General features: G+C 38.2%; 1 protein-coding gene across 5 annotated transcripts in view; it reads right to left on the reverse strand.

The window, feature by feature from the left end:
- GPCPD1 (glycerophosphocholine phosphodiesterase 1) overlaps positions 1-17,546 on the reverse strand; it is a 42,803-nt gene that overhangs the window by 2,646 nt on the left and 22,611 nt on the right. For 3 of the 5 annotated variants that reach the window (XM_057396930.1, XM_057396929.1, XM_057396928.1), the window contains exons 8-19: positions 16,377-16,623; positions 15,072-15,234; positions 14,851-14,983; positions 14,560-14,614; positions 13,065-13,157; positions 12,044-12,121; positions 10,898-10,937; positions 9,984-10,045; positions 8,412-8,477; positions 7,298-7,434; positions 6,397-6,532; positions 5,931-6,091 (exon numbers count right to left, since the gene is read on the reverse strand). In XM_057396930.1, coding sequence (XP_057252913.1) covers positions 5,931-6,091; positions 6,397-6,532; positions 7,298-7,434; positions 8,412-8,477; positions 9,984-10,045; positions 10,898-10,937; positions 12,044-12,121; positions 13,065-13,157; positions 14,560-14,614; positions 14,851-14,983; positions 15,072-15,234; positions 16,377-16,623 — 1,371 coding nt within the window. Of the gene's footprint in view, positions 1-2,369; positions 2,472-5,930; positions 6,092-6,396; positions 6,533-7,297; positions 7,435-8,411; positions 8,478-9,983; positions 10,046-10,897; positions 10,938-12,043; positions 12,122-13,064; positions 13,158-14,559; positions 14,615-14,850; positions 14,984-15,071; positions 15,235-16,376; positions 16,624-17,546 lie in introns of all 5 variants that reach the window. The other 2 variants (XM_057396932.1, XM_057396933.1) reach the window with 2 other exon arrangements.

Consider the following 17,546-nt stretch of genomic DNA (forward strand, 5'->3'; position numbering starts at 1 on the left):
ATTTATATCCAAAATCTAAATCCTGGCATCCAGTTACCCTCATGTGTAGCTACTGTGCACAGGCTCAGGTATTGCAGAACTCCAGGTTTATCTCCTTCAAATGAAAGCTTCTGGAAAAAGAGTCTTTTAGAGCCTTAGTCTTTTAGGAATATTCGTACTTCCACTTACGATTCCTTCAAGAAAGCGGTTTGGGTTTACTGCATCATCCTTTTTCTTTCATACCATAATTTCAAGGTAAGTCCAAAAGGAACAAAATGTCACAACCAAAACAATGGAGAGCTATATGATATAGTGCCAAGGTGCCTCTTCTCCCCAGCAAGACAACTAGTGAACTGTTGGCAAGTCCACGACATCAAAAATAATGATGCAGCTCAAAGAGTGATATGGTAATGGATTTAAATGAGGAAACAGAGGGCATGGATCACATTCCATACAGTAAAATCAACGATAGTTTCTGTAAAGAAGCTCCTAGAAGTGAGGACAAATGCTGTCCAGTTTTATGGCACAGCATAAAATAACGTAGAAGGCACAGCAGTTAAAATTAGTTGCACAGCACCTATAACCCAGTACAAGCCTAAGATGTGACCCAAAATCACCTAATAGAAGTTACCTGCAAAGGAAAAGCCCAACCTTCCTTTCTTCCAGGATGCAGGTACAACCTGTGCTTTCTTCAGCTAAGTTAGCTTACCTATTACAAATTTCTTTGTGCATTTAAGACAAAGCACTGAAATTAGAAGATAGTTTTTATACAGTAACACAACTTGGGAACTGCAAATCTTACGTCTTTCCCATCAGTCAGACACTAGAAGAGCAAATGCATGTTTCTAAGCCCCTTGCTCCTAAAACATGGCTAACCAGGTTTGTAAGCAGCTGCTGGCAGGTATTTTATTAGTTCTTTACTAGGGTCATGCATTGAGCATGGAACTGATGTACTTAGGTCCCATCAGGTGTTTTTGTCCCCTCTGAAAACACACACTTCCAGCAAGTCCCAGTCACAGCTGGTTTTCTTCAGTATTGCTTGGTCCAAAAGCAGAGGCAGCACCACTGAAACAGTGTTTTCATGCTAAAAATTTTCTGAAGCTCGATTGAAAGTTTTCATTTTTCTTTACATTTCAAGGTAAACTTGAGTTTACCTTGCAGTTCACAAAATAGGAAAGATTTAGACTGCCACTGCATTGCATCTTAATACAATCATTGAGTAGCGTATAAATCAAGTACTACTAGTTGACATCCTACACAGATCCGTACCAATATTCAAAGTGACATTCAGTTTCAGGCAAATAAACCAGCATAGATTTAGACAGTTTCTAGTTTTGAGATGCCTTTTGAATGCTTTTGCCTTTATTTCCAGCTGTGTTAGTTTTGGAAAGTTACTATTACCTTCCATTTGGGAAGTTACTATTACATTTCCATTTGTGTTAGTTTTGGAAAGTTACTATTACCAATAGAGCACAGGGCTTTTGTCTGCAAATGCAACAGGCAGCCATACGGAACTGTAGTGTTCATAGAGGAGACAAACACAGTGCATATTCTCATGGAGAAGCCTTCAGCATAAATGTTTGTGGCTTACCAATTCAGTATTTTCATGCAGCTGTGTCTCTTATTCAACAAATAGAACTCAGATCATTTAAAGCAAACTTAAATGAAAAAAGATAATGCAAGTGGAAGTTAGCACCCACCCCCTCTCCACACTGGTATTTAAGAGATAGATAGCCAACTGCTGTAAAATCATAAGGCTGCTTTGTTCTTACTGACTTAAGTATACTCAGACATAGAGATACTTCCTGGATTGTTTACACAGCTTCTCCAGGAGAAAGATACCAGATAAAACACCCCACATATCCTGCTTTAAAATTAATATTTTTTTGCCAATCTGAGGAGTCTCACTACAATAAAGTTTCTTCTCTAAATAAAGTCTAAGCATTGAATTAATGAAGCATTTTAAGCATGAGATTTAATTTTGTCTGAACAGAAGATACCCAGTCATGCATTTAAAGTACTTTTCTGGATTAGGGCCCACATGAAAGCCTGGAGACAGAGGTGGCACCTTTTCTGTCAGTTGCCCTTTTTTCACAGGCAGCTTGGCTACTTTAGATGCTGAGATGACTGCTAGTTGAACATAAGAAAAAAGCAGAACGTTGTCCCAGCAACTGCAGCAGAGCATCCATTTGGTTTAATGACTTTGGGTATGTTTAATGATGTGCAGCCCAAGTGGAGAAAGGACTGGATAGGGAAACAAAAGCAAAACCAAAACAAACTCTTTCCCCTGCCCATGTGAGATCATTCTTTCAGTAGCGGTGGCATTTGTAAGCTTCGCGGATTCAGTCTTGCAGTATTTTCTCCATGCAAAACAAAGGCAGACCCCCTACCTGCATTTTCTTATTGCCCGACACTTGATATCAGCAACTTTTGGTATTCAGGACACAGTTTTTCTGCCATCTTCACAAGTGGCTACAATGTTTTGCCCAATTCTACATGGATGATTAAAGTTTGGAAAAAAAATAGCTTATAGAAAACATCTCTACCCAGACAGTTTGTAATCCTTGAGGCAATCCCCACATGCAATAGCAGTAACTCAGGGCCATATGCAAGCAACCTAAAATTCACCAACATTCCTGTATTCACTTCCTACCTTATTCAGACAAATGACTTAAAGCATCTTCAGTGTTAAGGTCTAGTAAAACAACAGCACAAAACACCAGCCACAGCAATTTTTAATACATGGACTTGCCCTTTGGTCCAGAGAACAAAAATCCTGCAGAAGCCATGGAAAGAAACGTCACTTGTTTCAGCCCTGGAAATATTCTGGAATGTGTAGGAGCAACCACAGCATAATGGTATGAGGTTCAGCAAGGCAAAGCGCTGGATCCTGCATTTGGGCCGCAACAACCCCATCCACTGCTACAGGCTTGGGGAAGAGTGGCTGCAAAGCTGTTCAGCAGTAAAGAACCTGGGGGCGCTCACCAGCAGCTGCTGAACATGAGCAGCTTGTGCCCAGGCAGCCAAGAAAGCCAACGGCATCCTGGCCTGTATCAGCAATAGTGTGGCCAGCAGGACCAGGGCAGTGATTGTTTCCCTGTACTGGGCACTGGTGAGGCTGCACCTCACATCCTGTGTTCAGCTCTGGGTCCCTCACTAAAGGAAAGGCCCTGAGGTGCTGGAGCAGATCCAGAGAAGGGTCTGGAGCACAAATGTGATGAGGAACAGTCAAGGGACCTGGGTGTGTTTAGTCTGGAGAAGGCTCAGGGGAGACCTTATTGCTCTCTACAAATACCTGAAAGGAAGTTGTAGTGAGGTGGGGGTCAGTCTCTTCCCCAAGGTAACAAGTGATAGGACAAGAGGAGACAGCCTCAAGCTGCACCAGGAGGTTTAGATTGGATATTAGGAATAATTTCTTCAGAGAGGGCGCTCAGGTATTGGAACAGGCTGCTCAGGGCAGTGGTGGAATCACCGTCCCTGGCAGTGTTCACAAACCATGTAGATGAGGCCCTCAGTGACATGGTTTAGCGCTGGACTTGGCAGTGCTGGGGTAACCACTGGACTTGATCTTGACTTTTCCAATCTAGTTGATTCTATGATTCCAAAAAATGGCTTTATATTAATAAACAGTTTACTGCAGTCCCTACTTATTTCTGGACCTAGAAACAAGTACATACACCTCCCTGAGTTCTGCTCCATTAGTTCCAAGTTTATCTACTAAACTTCAAACAGCATAGAATGTGGATGCTCACACCATACCTATTTAATACAATTTAGACTCCTAACTTCATACTCTCAAATGATTTGAAAGACTGCCTCTAAACCCAGCAGCTCCAACTGTGAATGGAAACACTTGCTGCCAGGTTTTACATTTAGACATGCCATACAGGACTTGACTTGCAGGTACCAACCACATTTCAAAATATCCAGCTTGAGATATTTTATACAATTTTCAAGGGGTCGTGTTCCTTCTAAGGAACCCGTATTAGAATTAAATTTATTCTATTCAGACAAATAGTAAGTTCTGGAAAATAACTGAGAATTATAAAGGAACACTCCAATATTTGGTTTGACCTACAGGAAAAAAGTCAATACCACTTAGAGTTAAGAATCTCCAACAATTGCACTGAGATAATTGCTTGCTACTCAACTGCAGTTTATAACTTGGAAAAGAAAGAAAAATTGCACCGCTGAAGTACTTTTCTTAAACAGCTTTGGAATTACTATTGATTTTGGGGTTCTTTTCAAAAAAGTAAAACATGTCAACAAGATGGAAGAGATACAGGGGGCAGGTGGCAAGAGGAGACACGAACATTATGAATAATCTAGATGGTCTAAATAGTGCAGTAAGTTTAATTTCCCCACACACACGCCAGTTAAATCCACAAGGGAATTCAGCCTATCAGCAATTTCAATGAATTGGATAGTCACCAAAACACAAAAGGTGGTCTGCTATCATAATGCAACTTAAAACACACTGAACAGCACAAAGGGAACATAAGGTGACATGTAGCAGACTTGCTGCCTTGACATAAATGCAACATTATTTAGGCAATTAAGTATCTAAAGTTATAAAAGCAAGATGAAGTCTGAAGTAAGGCTGTCATCCACTTTACTACTTTACCCTAGTAGTGCCTATCTATTACTCAGGAGTATTAAGAACTTGAGAAGGCTGGATTAGTAGACATCAGATGAGCATTTCATAGGAACAATTTATGCATTAGTATTTGAGTAAAACACTAATACACCCCACGTGTCTGTAGACTAATAATTTATCACTTCAAGTTATGCATGCTACAGGATCAGATTTCCTAACAACCCTATGACTGTACACTAAAGAGTCAGAATACATTTTGTTCATCTGCACACTAGTCCAGAGGTACTTTTCATCTATGGAAGTGCCTCAATCTTGAGTTCTAGGAGAGGCACAACATGTAGCACTGCCAATAGTCAAGAACAGACTGAAAGGAGTTAACTATTTTTTATGCTTAGAACTCTAAGAGCAAGCTGTTTCATTTCTTGCCTCTAGATACCTTGACTCTTAGTTTGCACTTTATAAAACAGAGCCCTTGACAATTACTTGATCTTCTTTCCCCCTCCCCCCCCCCCCCCCCCCATTTTTTTTCCCCCAAAGTAAAACAATATGCAACAATGTCCTTGCATAAAGCAAAAGGGTTTAAAGCCTTCTATAACTGGACACTTCAGTTACACTTAATGCTTCCCCAGACACATACTGTTTGTGAAATTTGAAATTCAGGAATTCTAATTTAGTACAGCTTTTTAACACCAAATTAACCACCATCTTGTAAGAATTAATTTCACATCATTCATGATAAAAAAGCTAAAACTTAGTCTGTGTTGTAAGGAACTAAGGTAAGACTTTCATTCTAAGTTTTACCATGGTATACTGATGTCCACCTGAATTTTGTGTGTAACTACTTTCTGAAGTGACTAAATTTGACAATTTGCCTGGGTGTAACTCCAAGCTAATTTTAATAGGAAAAAAACAGTGAATTCACAGCTTTGAAACACAACAGAATGTTGGCAAAAGTTCAAGTCATTCAAGTTGTGTTAACTATTTCCGTAACTGAATGTAGGAAGCTGAAGACTTCAGCCAAACAGTTAAATAACACTGTCCTCCCCATTTCATGTATAGATTTAAAAGTTACCATGTTAAAATGTTAACAGCATGTTGAAAGTCCATACCATGCATTAGTTCTTTAAAGAATCAAATTACATTTAAACTCACAAAAAGTTATTTTCCCTCATATATATACAGTTGAAAGAGTAGGAGTTAATGTTAGTCTTGTTCTTGACCTGGCCTCATGGGATTCTGGTACTTATAATATGAAAGGAAAATATTCTGCAACCAATCAACCAAAACACAATGTGAAATTTCACAAGAACCAGGATGCAATAATCTCTCAGCTGTATTAGTTATAATTAAGTACCTGTCATATATCAGCCCATGAACACCATATTCTCTCAACTTTTTCCTGTTGTCTGGGTCATTTGCGTCGTCACCCCATGAAAAAATAACTAGGCCTTTAGACTTGGCCCTTTTAATAAATGATGGATTCCTCAGCAGATCTTCGGAGTGCACATTAATTCCCTGAAAAACAAGACTGATTAAAATCCATGTTTCTGAAACACTCCCACATCAGGTTTTTAATCTTTTGACACCTGCACCTCCTTACAATTTCATTCGTAATAAAGAGCTTATTGATAACACTAGTTTTTAAACACTTTTAAACAGATACTTGAAATGAAAGACATGATTTTGGCAGTCACCACATGTTACTGTATTGCTTTTGTGAGGTTAGTTGCAATTTTAAGCATTAGCGTCAAACCCGATACCTTTACAAGCAGCAGTAAGTTTGTTTTACTGCAGAGCAGTACCAGAACTGGTCAGCTTACCAGCAAGTTTTCAAACTGTGCAAAGGTAATGGCAATAGAAGTTGTACGAGATCTAAGATCCATAAGTTCTGGATAGAGTTTAGATTCTCCTTGCGTGAGAAATAACACAGGATACTTGTTTTGCTTGTGCCGAACCCTGTTAGAAAAAACGTTTGTAAGTACCAAATGAGTTAAAAAGCAGGGAAGTTCAATCTTGAGGAGAATTATCCTCTTTGATTTGGTTTTGTCCTGCCCATTTACCCTACAGCGGTATTTCATCAGCGCAGTTTCTCATCAAATGTCATCTCCATAAAGCCTTTCATTAACAGTGCTAAATCACCTCTGGTTACAAAGTGCTACAGCAGACTGTTAGTTTCTATGTATCCCAACTGTTTGTACTCCTGTTTAACTCCTATGCTTTTTGTGTACCCCAATACCCTCAATATGACATTCCACAACACAAAAGCAAACTGCTTCAACCAACCAAGAAAAACTTAAACACATTTAATCCAAAGTCCTTTCATTTTCTGTCCTTTGTAAAAGGCAGATGGGGGGGGGGGGGAATGTACCAAAATGATTTTGTTTGTAAGCTAGGCTTGTGTACACCTCAAGTATGACTGAAAAAGACTGTAATACCAGAAGAAATCTTGACCTTTTTTGTTGTGTCAAGAAAGACTGAAGCATTCAGGAAGGCACCAGAAAAAAAAACTAACTATTTTGACTTTGTTCTCCTATCTTATTTTTGGCACAGCTCAGATGGCAAAGTGGTCTTGCTTCAATTCCCAACTGTTTTGGCACCCAAAGGACAGGTCCGTTAAGATTATGTGTTACTTGTTTCTTGTTGGGTAGTCTTATGTCCAAAGTAAATTCGACCATTAAAAAGAAGAAAGCAAAACACACAATTTATCTCTTCTTAACTTACATTGTACAAATATCTGCATGAAAAGAAGAAAACACAATTCTTCTTCTTCCAGCGTTCATCAAAACAGTTTTTAGGATAATATCTAGAAAAAGGTTCATATCGAAGTAAGTTGACAAGTTGCCATCCCACTGTCCATCCTAGAAAAAGGAGAAATTTCAGCCATTTAGATTAATGCTCACTAAAATTATTTTAATCCGCAATGGTATCTCATTCAGCCTGAGCAAAATGAGAATTCAGTTTGCCAGTTTGAATGCAGAAGCCACTTCTTCAGCCTACTGAGCGTTAGTTACAGCTCTATAGGACTCTCGGTCTGTGAGATGCAGCTGAACTCAAACAGCAGTAACTTCCACTGAAAAATTCACTGTCATCCCACCCAAGGAGAGAGTTTTGAGGAAGCCTTTTCTAATTTTGAACACACAAAGGAATTCCATGAAAGATCACTAAAAACTACTGCAGATATTTCGTATTGCTATTTCTAAATACGAAAATGCAACAGCAAATTTGCAGAAATAAACTAGGGACCTGCTATTATCAAAAACAAAGGGGACCAGTCTTTCTGCTATCTCTGAGAGAATTAGCATGCCTCCACGCATACAGCCTTCCACCTACTACTACTAGTCTCTCCACCACTCCAGACTTCCAGTCCTAGCCTTGACAACTCTTTCCTTCTAGTCCAAGCACTAAGCAGTCCAGCAGAGTCCACAGTAGTGCTAACTAGAAGGGAAGAGTTGCTTGTATTACTGCAGCATGTTGTAGCTGCTCCTGCACCAGCCCAGAAGAGTCTGAATGTCTTGTCACTTTTCCTATGTATAGGATGCCTGATCTGTTGTGATCCACTGACTTTAAAAAACGGTCTGCAGCTAAAAGCAGTCTGAGCTGCACTATGACCTCAATCCTATAAATCCTAGTGGTTTTAAGAGCAAGTTTGCTCATTTGCTAAAGTGATGCTACTATACTCCCAGTTTTAAAGACGGTGGGTTATAATAAAACAAGAGAGTCACATTAAAAAACCCCAAATTATGCCTTTGTAGCTCATTAATTGCCAGGTTAAATTACAAGCTTTAGCCATGAAAATGGCAAAGTATCAAAGTCAGTCGCATGTACATTTACTTACCCTTTGCTGGCAGATCCATTTTATTTCTATGTTGAACCCAACATCTTCAGAAACAGAATCCAGGACCTGAAAAAAAAATTCATTATAAAGAGACCTCACAGCAAAGGAGGAAACTACTCTATGAGAGCAACTACTGGGATAATACATTAGCTTTTGACACCAGTGGGGTCTATAAAGAATAAAAAGCATTTAACACAAGATGCACCTCTTTCTACTTCAGCTTTAAGTTAGGAAATACATAAAACAGGATGAAATCTTAAGGACAAAAATCTGACAATGTACAAAGACAAGTCAATTCACCTTAACATGTGTGAGAAATTCCCCATTTGCACTCCTTAAGAAGAAATGGGTTTTTACTTCACCAGGAAGGTTTTCTGAATGCAAAAAGTATCATAAGCAACACATAGTCCTAAGTATGAAAACCATGAGCTTGCCATTATGATGATCAGAAAAAGAGTATGTGAAATTCTTGTAAAGAACATTTGTAAAGTGACTTTAAATCAAAAGATGAAGCTAACAGCTAATGAAAATAAGGAAAAGTCTGTAGATGATTCTTTAACCCTATGAAGATAACAGGCAGAAAGGAAAATAGCATGCCATTTCTCACAGGAAGAAAATTAAATTTAGGGACTCAAAATAGGTAGAGGAATTGAACCTCAATAGTTTAGTCTGTTACACAAAGTTCTTGATTTTCTGTAGTTAATCTGATTAGGCAGTGAAAAATACAGTGAGGCATATGACCTGTACCTGACGCCTGTATGCTCTGGCACAAGTCTATAAATAATTGGATATTAATAATCTTCACAATCCAAATAAAAAGCACTATTATTGTACAAAACAAGTCCCTAAAAGGCATGTTAATGGGCAGTTTGGACATCAGGAAAACCTGTAACAGTGAAAAAAAATGTAGCTCTAGGGAAAAAAAAAAAAACAGAACAAACACGCACACACACGAAAAAAAAAAAAAAAAATCACTGTAAATGGTATGAAACTCTTGTTTGGTCAATAATTGCCAGATGTTTCTGTGAAAAATAAGCCAGCACAAAGCCCAGAGTTGGCGAGTAGTCACAAGCAGGAACATACTAGAAATTAATTAACATTTCTCTTGTGTTTGGCTCTGCTAGATGAGGCCAGGTTTGGTTTTTGCTGTTGCTGGGGGTTTTGGTGGTGGTGGTCTTATTTTGTTTGGTTTGGGGCTTGGGTGTTTGTTGTTTGTTTTGTTGGAGGTTTTTTGGAGGGTGGGTGGGAGGGGTTCCCCCAAATTAGAAATCAGTTCTTGATGCATTAAAACGCAATGCCCAGAAGTCAATGAGCTGTAAAACTGAGCGTATCTGGAGCAATGCAGCTTGAGTTTATGAATTAAGAAACTTGAAATATATACAGACTATTAATTTTAAGCACTGAAAAAGATACAATGGCCAACAATAAAGCCTGTGTTCTCAGTACCAGCATTGATATTGGAGGCCTAAAACCAAAAATGTGTATCCCTTGCTATGTTTGCAAAACTGAAAGAAAGATGCTGTTTTCCTATTCAAGAGTTGTCATCTCTATTGCTCTATATTCACTGCTTACTCTCTGCAGAGAAGGAAACGGCTGCATCTCAAAAGCAGAGTTTTCTTCTTCTTTAAAAGATGCTGGAAAGAAATACAAAATATTGCATCAGAACAAATAGCCGTACTGCTAATCCCAGCAAGACAAGACTAGCTGACAGTCATAAGGCCTTTAAGAGTAAAAAAATGGAATCAGGTCTTTGATTACCTGTTGATTACCTTTTGATTACCTAAGACTTCCTCCCTCTAACACCAATGTACTCCAACAACAGTGCAGGCAATTCCTGTTTTGCAAGTAGGAAAAATTTTTGACTCCCCTTTAAAAGCCTTGCCAGAGTATTGATCAGAAACAGCTTCTCCTACCCCTCCCTGTTTCAGTCACTGGATCAGATTCAGTGGAAGCAGCCTTGCCTGTTAAGGCTTATGTTTATTTTATCTTATCTTTCATGACTGCTACTGCTGAACCCAGGACACCCAGATGGGCAGGACGTGCAAGACACTTTGCCAGTTTGCTGTCACTATAAAAAGGGTGAAGTATGGCCAAAATTTCGCAGCACCGATAAGACACCCCACAGCAGTTACCAAAGTACTTGCTAGCACTTCTGAAGAGCTGTCAAAAAGGTACTGTTAGAGAAGCGTAAGACTGCACGTTAGCGGCAATTTTGTTACGAATATTCATGAGGATATATTTATCTATGCATTTGTCTTCTATCCTCCTGTCCCCTCTTACTCAAGGGAGTAAGTTCTGTCCAGGTATTTACTTTCCAGTGAAGAACTCTGCTGCATGAACAAAATTCAAGTGACTACAAAAGCATTTAGAAATGTTCAGGAAGAAGCCAAATGTGACTAGAACAAGTGACTGCAACCACAGTATATATAAATATCATTACATGATAGCAAAGAAACCTCAAGACTCTCGCAAACTAATGTACGTACCATTGTGGTCTTTTACTTTCAGGGCAGTCACATGAGCCAGCTACAGAACACAAGAAGGCTAAAATTAACAAATACTCTATCCACGGAGGTCTTACTACGTGTAAAATGTAACTAATTTTCTTTATAAACTGGTTTTAAGTTTAAAGATCCATTACAGGCACAATTTTAATAATTTGCAAAAGAATAAAGGAAATCCTGATACACGATGCATTTCTTTCAAACTTTAGACCATGAAAATTCCAAGGAAAGCTCAAAAACTAACTCTAAGGTTTCTTACTGAAAATGCAGAAAACATGCTCAGGAGTAGAAACACCCATAATATAACATGATGTGAAGAAGTCCGAATATTAAACCCTTCTCTGTTAGATGTCAGACTGTTTCCAAACAAGTGCAGACAGAGGGCTGACAGTGGTTTTAGAACGTAGTTGCATACTGCGATCAGGCCAGGCACAGAGAAAACTCCCTTCCTCCATTCAAATTCTCTCTCCTCAACAAGGAGGAGACCAAGTAATTTTAAGTAGAAAGAAAGACAGTTCTTGGACCAGCCATGTGTTTCTTTAACTGAAGGCAGATCTCCCAGCTGGGTCTTCAGTAGCCCAGTCTCATCTGACACCCCTTTTATGTAGGCAGGGCACTTCTGTTCAGAAGATACAGTGACACCCAAGTAAATAAAAGCAATCAATTAGATCTAGCCAGTCCAGTCAATCCATACCACTGAATCACAGAACCTTCTACACCTCCACATGTACCTCAAGAGAGCAATTCAGTATAATTTAGATCTTCCTTGTTAACAGAGAAACATTTGAAAATTACCACTTTGCAACAGGCACCTTTTTCTTCAACAAAGACTCCAAAGCACCGGCTTTCAATGAACCCTACCGCCACCTTCAGCCTTTCTTACTTTTTAGAAAATACCAATTTTAGCATAATGGTATGGATCTACACAAGTTGCAGACCATTCTTCTAGAAGATAGAAGTAATGAAATAACAGGTGCAATAGTAATATTCCTGGAATTAGCTGCTACTTCTACTTGTACAATTTTTAAGACTTGTACTCCGCCAAACTATCTAGTTACTACTAGTGTAGCTTCATACACAACTTGAAATTCTACACACAGCATATCATACTAGCCAAAGTAGCAATACCTTCAATAACTGCAGCTGATCAAATGTGAGTTCTTTGACTGCAATCTCAAACAGTTCCAAAGGCTCCGTATCCAGCTTCTTTGATGAGAAATAACATAATTGAGCATTGCTGAGAACTACAGAAAAGCCTACATGCTTTTAATATGACAGCATTAAAGGCAACTGATTTTTTCTCTTTTATTTATAGATACAAGTGATATTCTAATGAGTAACATGACCAGATTTCAGGAGACAAAAACATGTCAATTTTGAAAAAAAGGAAACCAAAAACAAACAAAAAAACCACCAAAATTTCTTTCATGTAAGTCAGATGCTTCATTGTTCTTTCTTCAGAAAAGGTTAGCACATATATTCTGTAAAAAATTGATCCCTTAATATATTCAGGAAAAAAGTCTCCAATTAAAGAAATGCATTAAAAAACACTTTAAGGCAGTTCAGTTTATTATTGTCTATCCAGTCTCAAAAACTAATAAGTCAAGTGTCCTGGTAAAACTGAGACACACACCCCACCACCAAAATAAAATATCTGATTTAAAAGACATTCTGTCAATTTTCATTTCCCCTCTTCATTATAAGGAAATTTCTACTCATCAAGACAACACTGATTCAATATATGCTTAACATGCAATTCCCTTAGTCAAAGTCCCATTTCCACAACTGGTCAAAACCAAACTTCTTACAAATTGCAATATTGCAATGTGGGCAAGTTGGCGACACAGACTTAGTGACAAGAAGAATGAGAGAATTTATCTTGCAGTCTGCTCTGCTGTATTATCTCCATTTTCACTGTCAGAATGCTTATCTGTATTGTGGTTTAAGCCCAGTCTCAAACCGTACACCTGACATGCTGTTGCTGCAACATCAAAATAAAAATCCAGCTTTCTTACTCCATGCACACAGTAATCCTACACGTTTATTCCCATTCTATCCCTTCATTCCCTAGAATTATTTCTATGAGAACTTGGCATTTTAGTTTCTGAAATGGTCACACTTAAAGATAAAATACAAATATCATCTTTACCTTCTTCATGGCCATACAACATGTGAGATCGTGGTAGACAATCGGCACATGATCTTTAGAAAGGTGTACATCAAACTCCACATATGCTGCTCCCTACAGAAAGTTGAAAAACACCAAGAAGAAAACAAAATCCCATTAACTATTTGTGCACAAGGACTACAGAACTGCAGAGCTGCCAAGTACTCAGAGGTCCTGGACATAAATCAGAAGTTTAATGAAACTGGCTGTTACCAGTTAAATCACATTCAACAGCGGATCAGAAATGACAAAAGATCATATGGCAGAGTATTTTCATTACCATAATGCAGCTCTGATAAACCCTTATAAACCCTCTAGTAACCCTGAAGTATTGTAAACAAAGTATTGATATCAAACAAAGGCTAAGATGATGTTTTTAAACACGGATACTGTCAGGGTGCCCTTCCTCCCTCCTCTCCACCAAGAGAAGAGCAATTGCTACAGACTGGCAAAGCTTTAGTGAAATACTCCATATAAGGATGACCTTCTGGACTTACCAGTGAGTAACACAGTAATAGCGTGTTATAACATGTGCAAGAGAAGAAATAGCTGTATCCAGTATTCTTCTGTCCTTTTCAACTATGTAATATTTTCTTTTAAAAAGGAATTAAGATCAAAGTACAGTCTTTTTGAAAAGAGGGACCGAAATAAAGACATGAAGAAACACACAGAAATTACTCTTTTAGTTATTTTTACTGTCTGTGCATTATTCCTTTGAAAGGACTCCATGAATACCCAACAAGTTAAGCAGCAGGTGATCTCATAGAAACATCTTCATGTGACTGTAACCACAGCTCTTCGCTGTGAAAACAGGAGTTAGACAAGGAACCTCTGCACGTGCTTCTGACTTCAGCTACTCTGCTGCAGTGTCTCACTGTCTAGATCAATCTTATCACAGATCACTTAAGTGACTGAGGTTACTGGAAGGAATAAAAGTGACCACCTCAATCAGAGAATTTAAGCACCTGAAAACAGTATCTCCCAAAAGTAAAGTTTTATCCTAGTATTCCAGATACTCATTGTAGCAAGCACTGAAACAAAGGACTGTTTTACTCTTCCAGGTCAGCTCCCAAATCTCATTTTTGGACACCAGTTTTAGGTATTCACCAGCCCCTGAGCAAGTCCTTTGCTGCCTGAAAGTATGCCAACAGATCCAGCAGAGCCAAAGTTTTACTAATTCGTTCAAAATTATTACAACCCTGTGTCTCTGCAGGATTGAGATTAAAGTTTTGCCTGTATGATAACGCCACCAGAAAATAATACAGAGAAGTTCAGATTTTTTTCAGGACCTTGGGAATGAGTCTAACCTAGCTATTACTTCCCTTCCTCTCTCTGTTAAGAAATTTCCATGGTGATTTCATGTAATTTTATGCAAGTATCATTATCATTCATCATATCGAATAATGGAAATCAAGCACACAAAATAAGCTAGTTTTAACTATCCAAATACTAGGTGTCTGCAAATGTGTGTACATACATGACTAGCAGCATTCCTCAAAGAGGCAATAGTGTTCTCTTGAACTTTAGCAAGCCTGAAATAACAGCAAAGGAAAAGATTTTTTATTAAAGGCAGCACATCACAGAAGCCCACTGAAACAACAGAAATACAAATAAGAAGTCTCTCTTTTACAGAACACCCATATCTGATACTGAAGTGACTTAAATGATTATGGGTTGCAGCATTTTGTTTTAAACTGACCACTTCCTCAACTGATGGCAGTGAAACTAAACAAAATCCATCCCCAGATTAAAATGCAAATGAACTTACTTAGCTGTAGTTGTAGAATTGCCTGCTCCCCTGTGTCCAACATCTAGAGTTGTTCTTGGTTTCCAATACTTTGCATAGGAAGCCTCCATATTGCAAGTGTATCCCTGGATTGGCTTAATAATTATGTAGTCCACTACAAGAAAAATAAAAATGCTTCACGTGTCAATGACTAACTTTACTTGGAGTCATCCATTATTTACATCTGTTTGCATCAACTGTACCTCTAACTTTTCCAATTGTCTTCCTTGGATTTCTGCTCATAATAGCAAGTGTAAGAATTCCAGCACTCTTTCCGAGTTCTGCAAGTGTGGATGACAGGAGGCAGGCAGAACCTACATGACCTGGAAGAACATCACCTTGTACTACTTTCTCACCTAAATCTTCCTAAAACAAAACAAAGGGGAAAAAAAAAAAAGAACAAACTATTGTTATAGGTAGGTGAGAAATTCTGAACAAACTCTTCTTCCTTTCTCCTCAGAAATACATATATATGTGTGTGTGTGTATATATATATATATATATATATAGGCACTGCTGTAACAGAAATTTCTTGTGTTACAGAAAAAGACTAATTTCAGGCTAAAAATTGTTTAAGACCATGTTCCAAACTGCTATCAGAAATATGAAATTGTTGATGGAAATCTACAAAAATCATATAAACTGTCTTTGAAAAGTCCTAGATTTGATAAGCTTTCCACATCAAAATTGCACGCATGGAATAGTCCATCTTCTTAAACACCCAAGTCATATTTAGACAAATATATAATATATATGAATAATAGGAATAATAATATGAATATAGGAATAATATATATGCTTATAACAACATTGTATTCATTTGTAGGGAAGGAAAAGGGCAACTAACCTGCAGAACATGCACCTGACCATAGTCAAGCTCAGGAACTATGAAGCCACTTTATAATTGTGAGCCTAAGTGAGCTTTAGGGTATTTTTAGACAAAAGAGAGAATGCTTAAAACTGTCTTTTATATAAACAGCATGAAGGGACAAGAGTTGTTTTCTTTTTAAAAGGATTTTGAATATTAAGATGTTTTAGGGGAAAAAAGAGTGCAACATAACCAAAGTAGTCGTGAGAATCTGCAGCTATCCAGTTTTAATTTGCACTAGTTCAGGGAAATCTCTTAAAAATAAGATAATTATAATGTAACTAGCTCATACACAAATTGTTCAGGTTCAAGAAGGATAAGCAAAACGTGGGTAAAGCACAAAAATCAAGCCAACCTAACCACATGCAGCACTAGTCACCATGATTTGAGTAATTTATACTGACTTCTAAATAAGCATAAACTGTAAGTCTTTCTGTGCCCTACCGAGCAGACTCAAAACCTTTCTGCAAAATGGGATAGTAGTCAAAAGACTTATAACCTGTGTAAACAAGTCTAAAAAAAAAAAAAAAAAAATCAAGATATCACACAACAGCCCTATCCCAAGAGTGAAATCTTCACAGTAACTGACTCTTGACTCCTAAAGGCAGACCCGAGTTGCTTCATGGTGGTAGAGACATACCTCAAAAAAATCAAAGATTAATTCCAAGTTATCAGGCTCCATGGTTTGTATTGTGTATTCTATCCATCGGTCTGGCTGCAAAGCATAGCCACAGTCTGGCTGAGAGTGTCGACATTTATATTCGTTGTTACTTATTAAGGAGAACTCCACAGTGTTTGCCATTTTCTGAGGGACAGTAGGGGATGTTTTCTCTTGGCCCTCTTCATCATCCTCATCTTCCTCTAGGCCTTCTAGAGTCAACTTTACTCTACTCAACCAGAAACACAAAACAAATGGTTAAGTCACACAAGCGTCTTTAGAAACACTAGAGAATTAGAAGCTTGAACAGAAGTTCATGCAACACCAGAATTCTCAATAACACTGTCTGCAGGACAGCACTGTATGCAGTGGGCCCTCACAAGAGTCAGTTTCCAGCTGTTGTCTAAATCCTATTTTAGTTGTAAGTGCTCAAGTCCCTTCTGAAACTGGAGCTTGGGTAAATGTGATAATTGTATTAATGGCCTGAGAAACAGCCCTCCACCAAATGCAATTTGGGCTCCCAAACAGACGGCCTTTCTTGGCAGACTGACACCCATAATGCCAAAAAGCTAATGAAAAGCACTGAAAACAGCAGCAATTGCCAAGATCAGTATCTGAATGCTGGTGGCTGCTGGTAAGTGCACACACCCAACTTTAAGTCTCTTTGAACACCCATTAAGGCAGATAGATGTATTCTATTAGGCATAAATAAGATAGGCTATAATAACCAGTAAGTCCCTAAGAAATCCTAAATGATCATTTAACAGTAAATTGACTGTAATTTCTGAAAAATCCTGGACTGATTGGAATAAGCCTCTCTGTAAGACTCAGAATTCACTATTATACAGAGCAAACCTTCCACACAGAATTAATTATGCCGGTGATGGAAGCATATATGAGTAATCCAAATCCCTTTCTGAATCATCTCAGTAGCAGATGGGATAAAGAGTTATTTAGTAAGATGCTAACTCACTAGTAGATTATCTAGTTAGATTTAGTCTAACTAATCTAGTTAAACTTAACTAGATTCCAGTTCACTGGTAAAACCGAACTTGTATCTCAAAGTAATAGTTACAGTCACAGAAATCCTGTATACGAAGTCCACATTCTTAATACCCTCTCACAAAAATAAAAAAGAAGAGGTCACAACAC

Source organism: Pezoporus wallicus, unplaced genomic scaffold (genome assembly GCF_028554395.1).
Source record: "Pezoporus wallicus isolate ANWC-B61680 ecotype Strahan unplaced genomic scaffold, APGP_CSIRO_Pwel_v1 contig_7265, whole genome shotgun sequence".
Taxonomy (NCBI): domain Eukaryota; kingdom Metazoa; phylum Chordata; class Aves; order Psittaciformes; family Psittacidae; genus Pezoporus; species Pezoporus wallicus.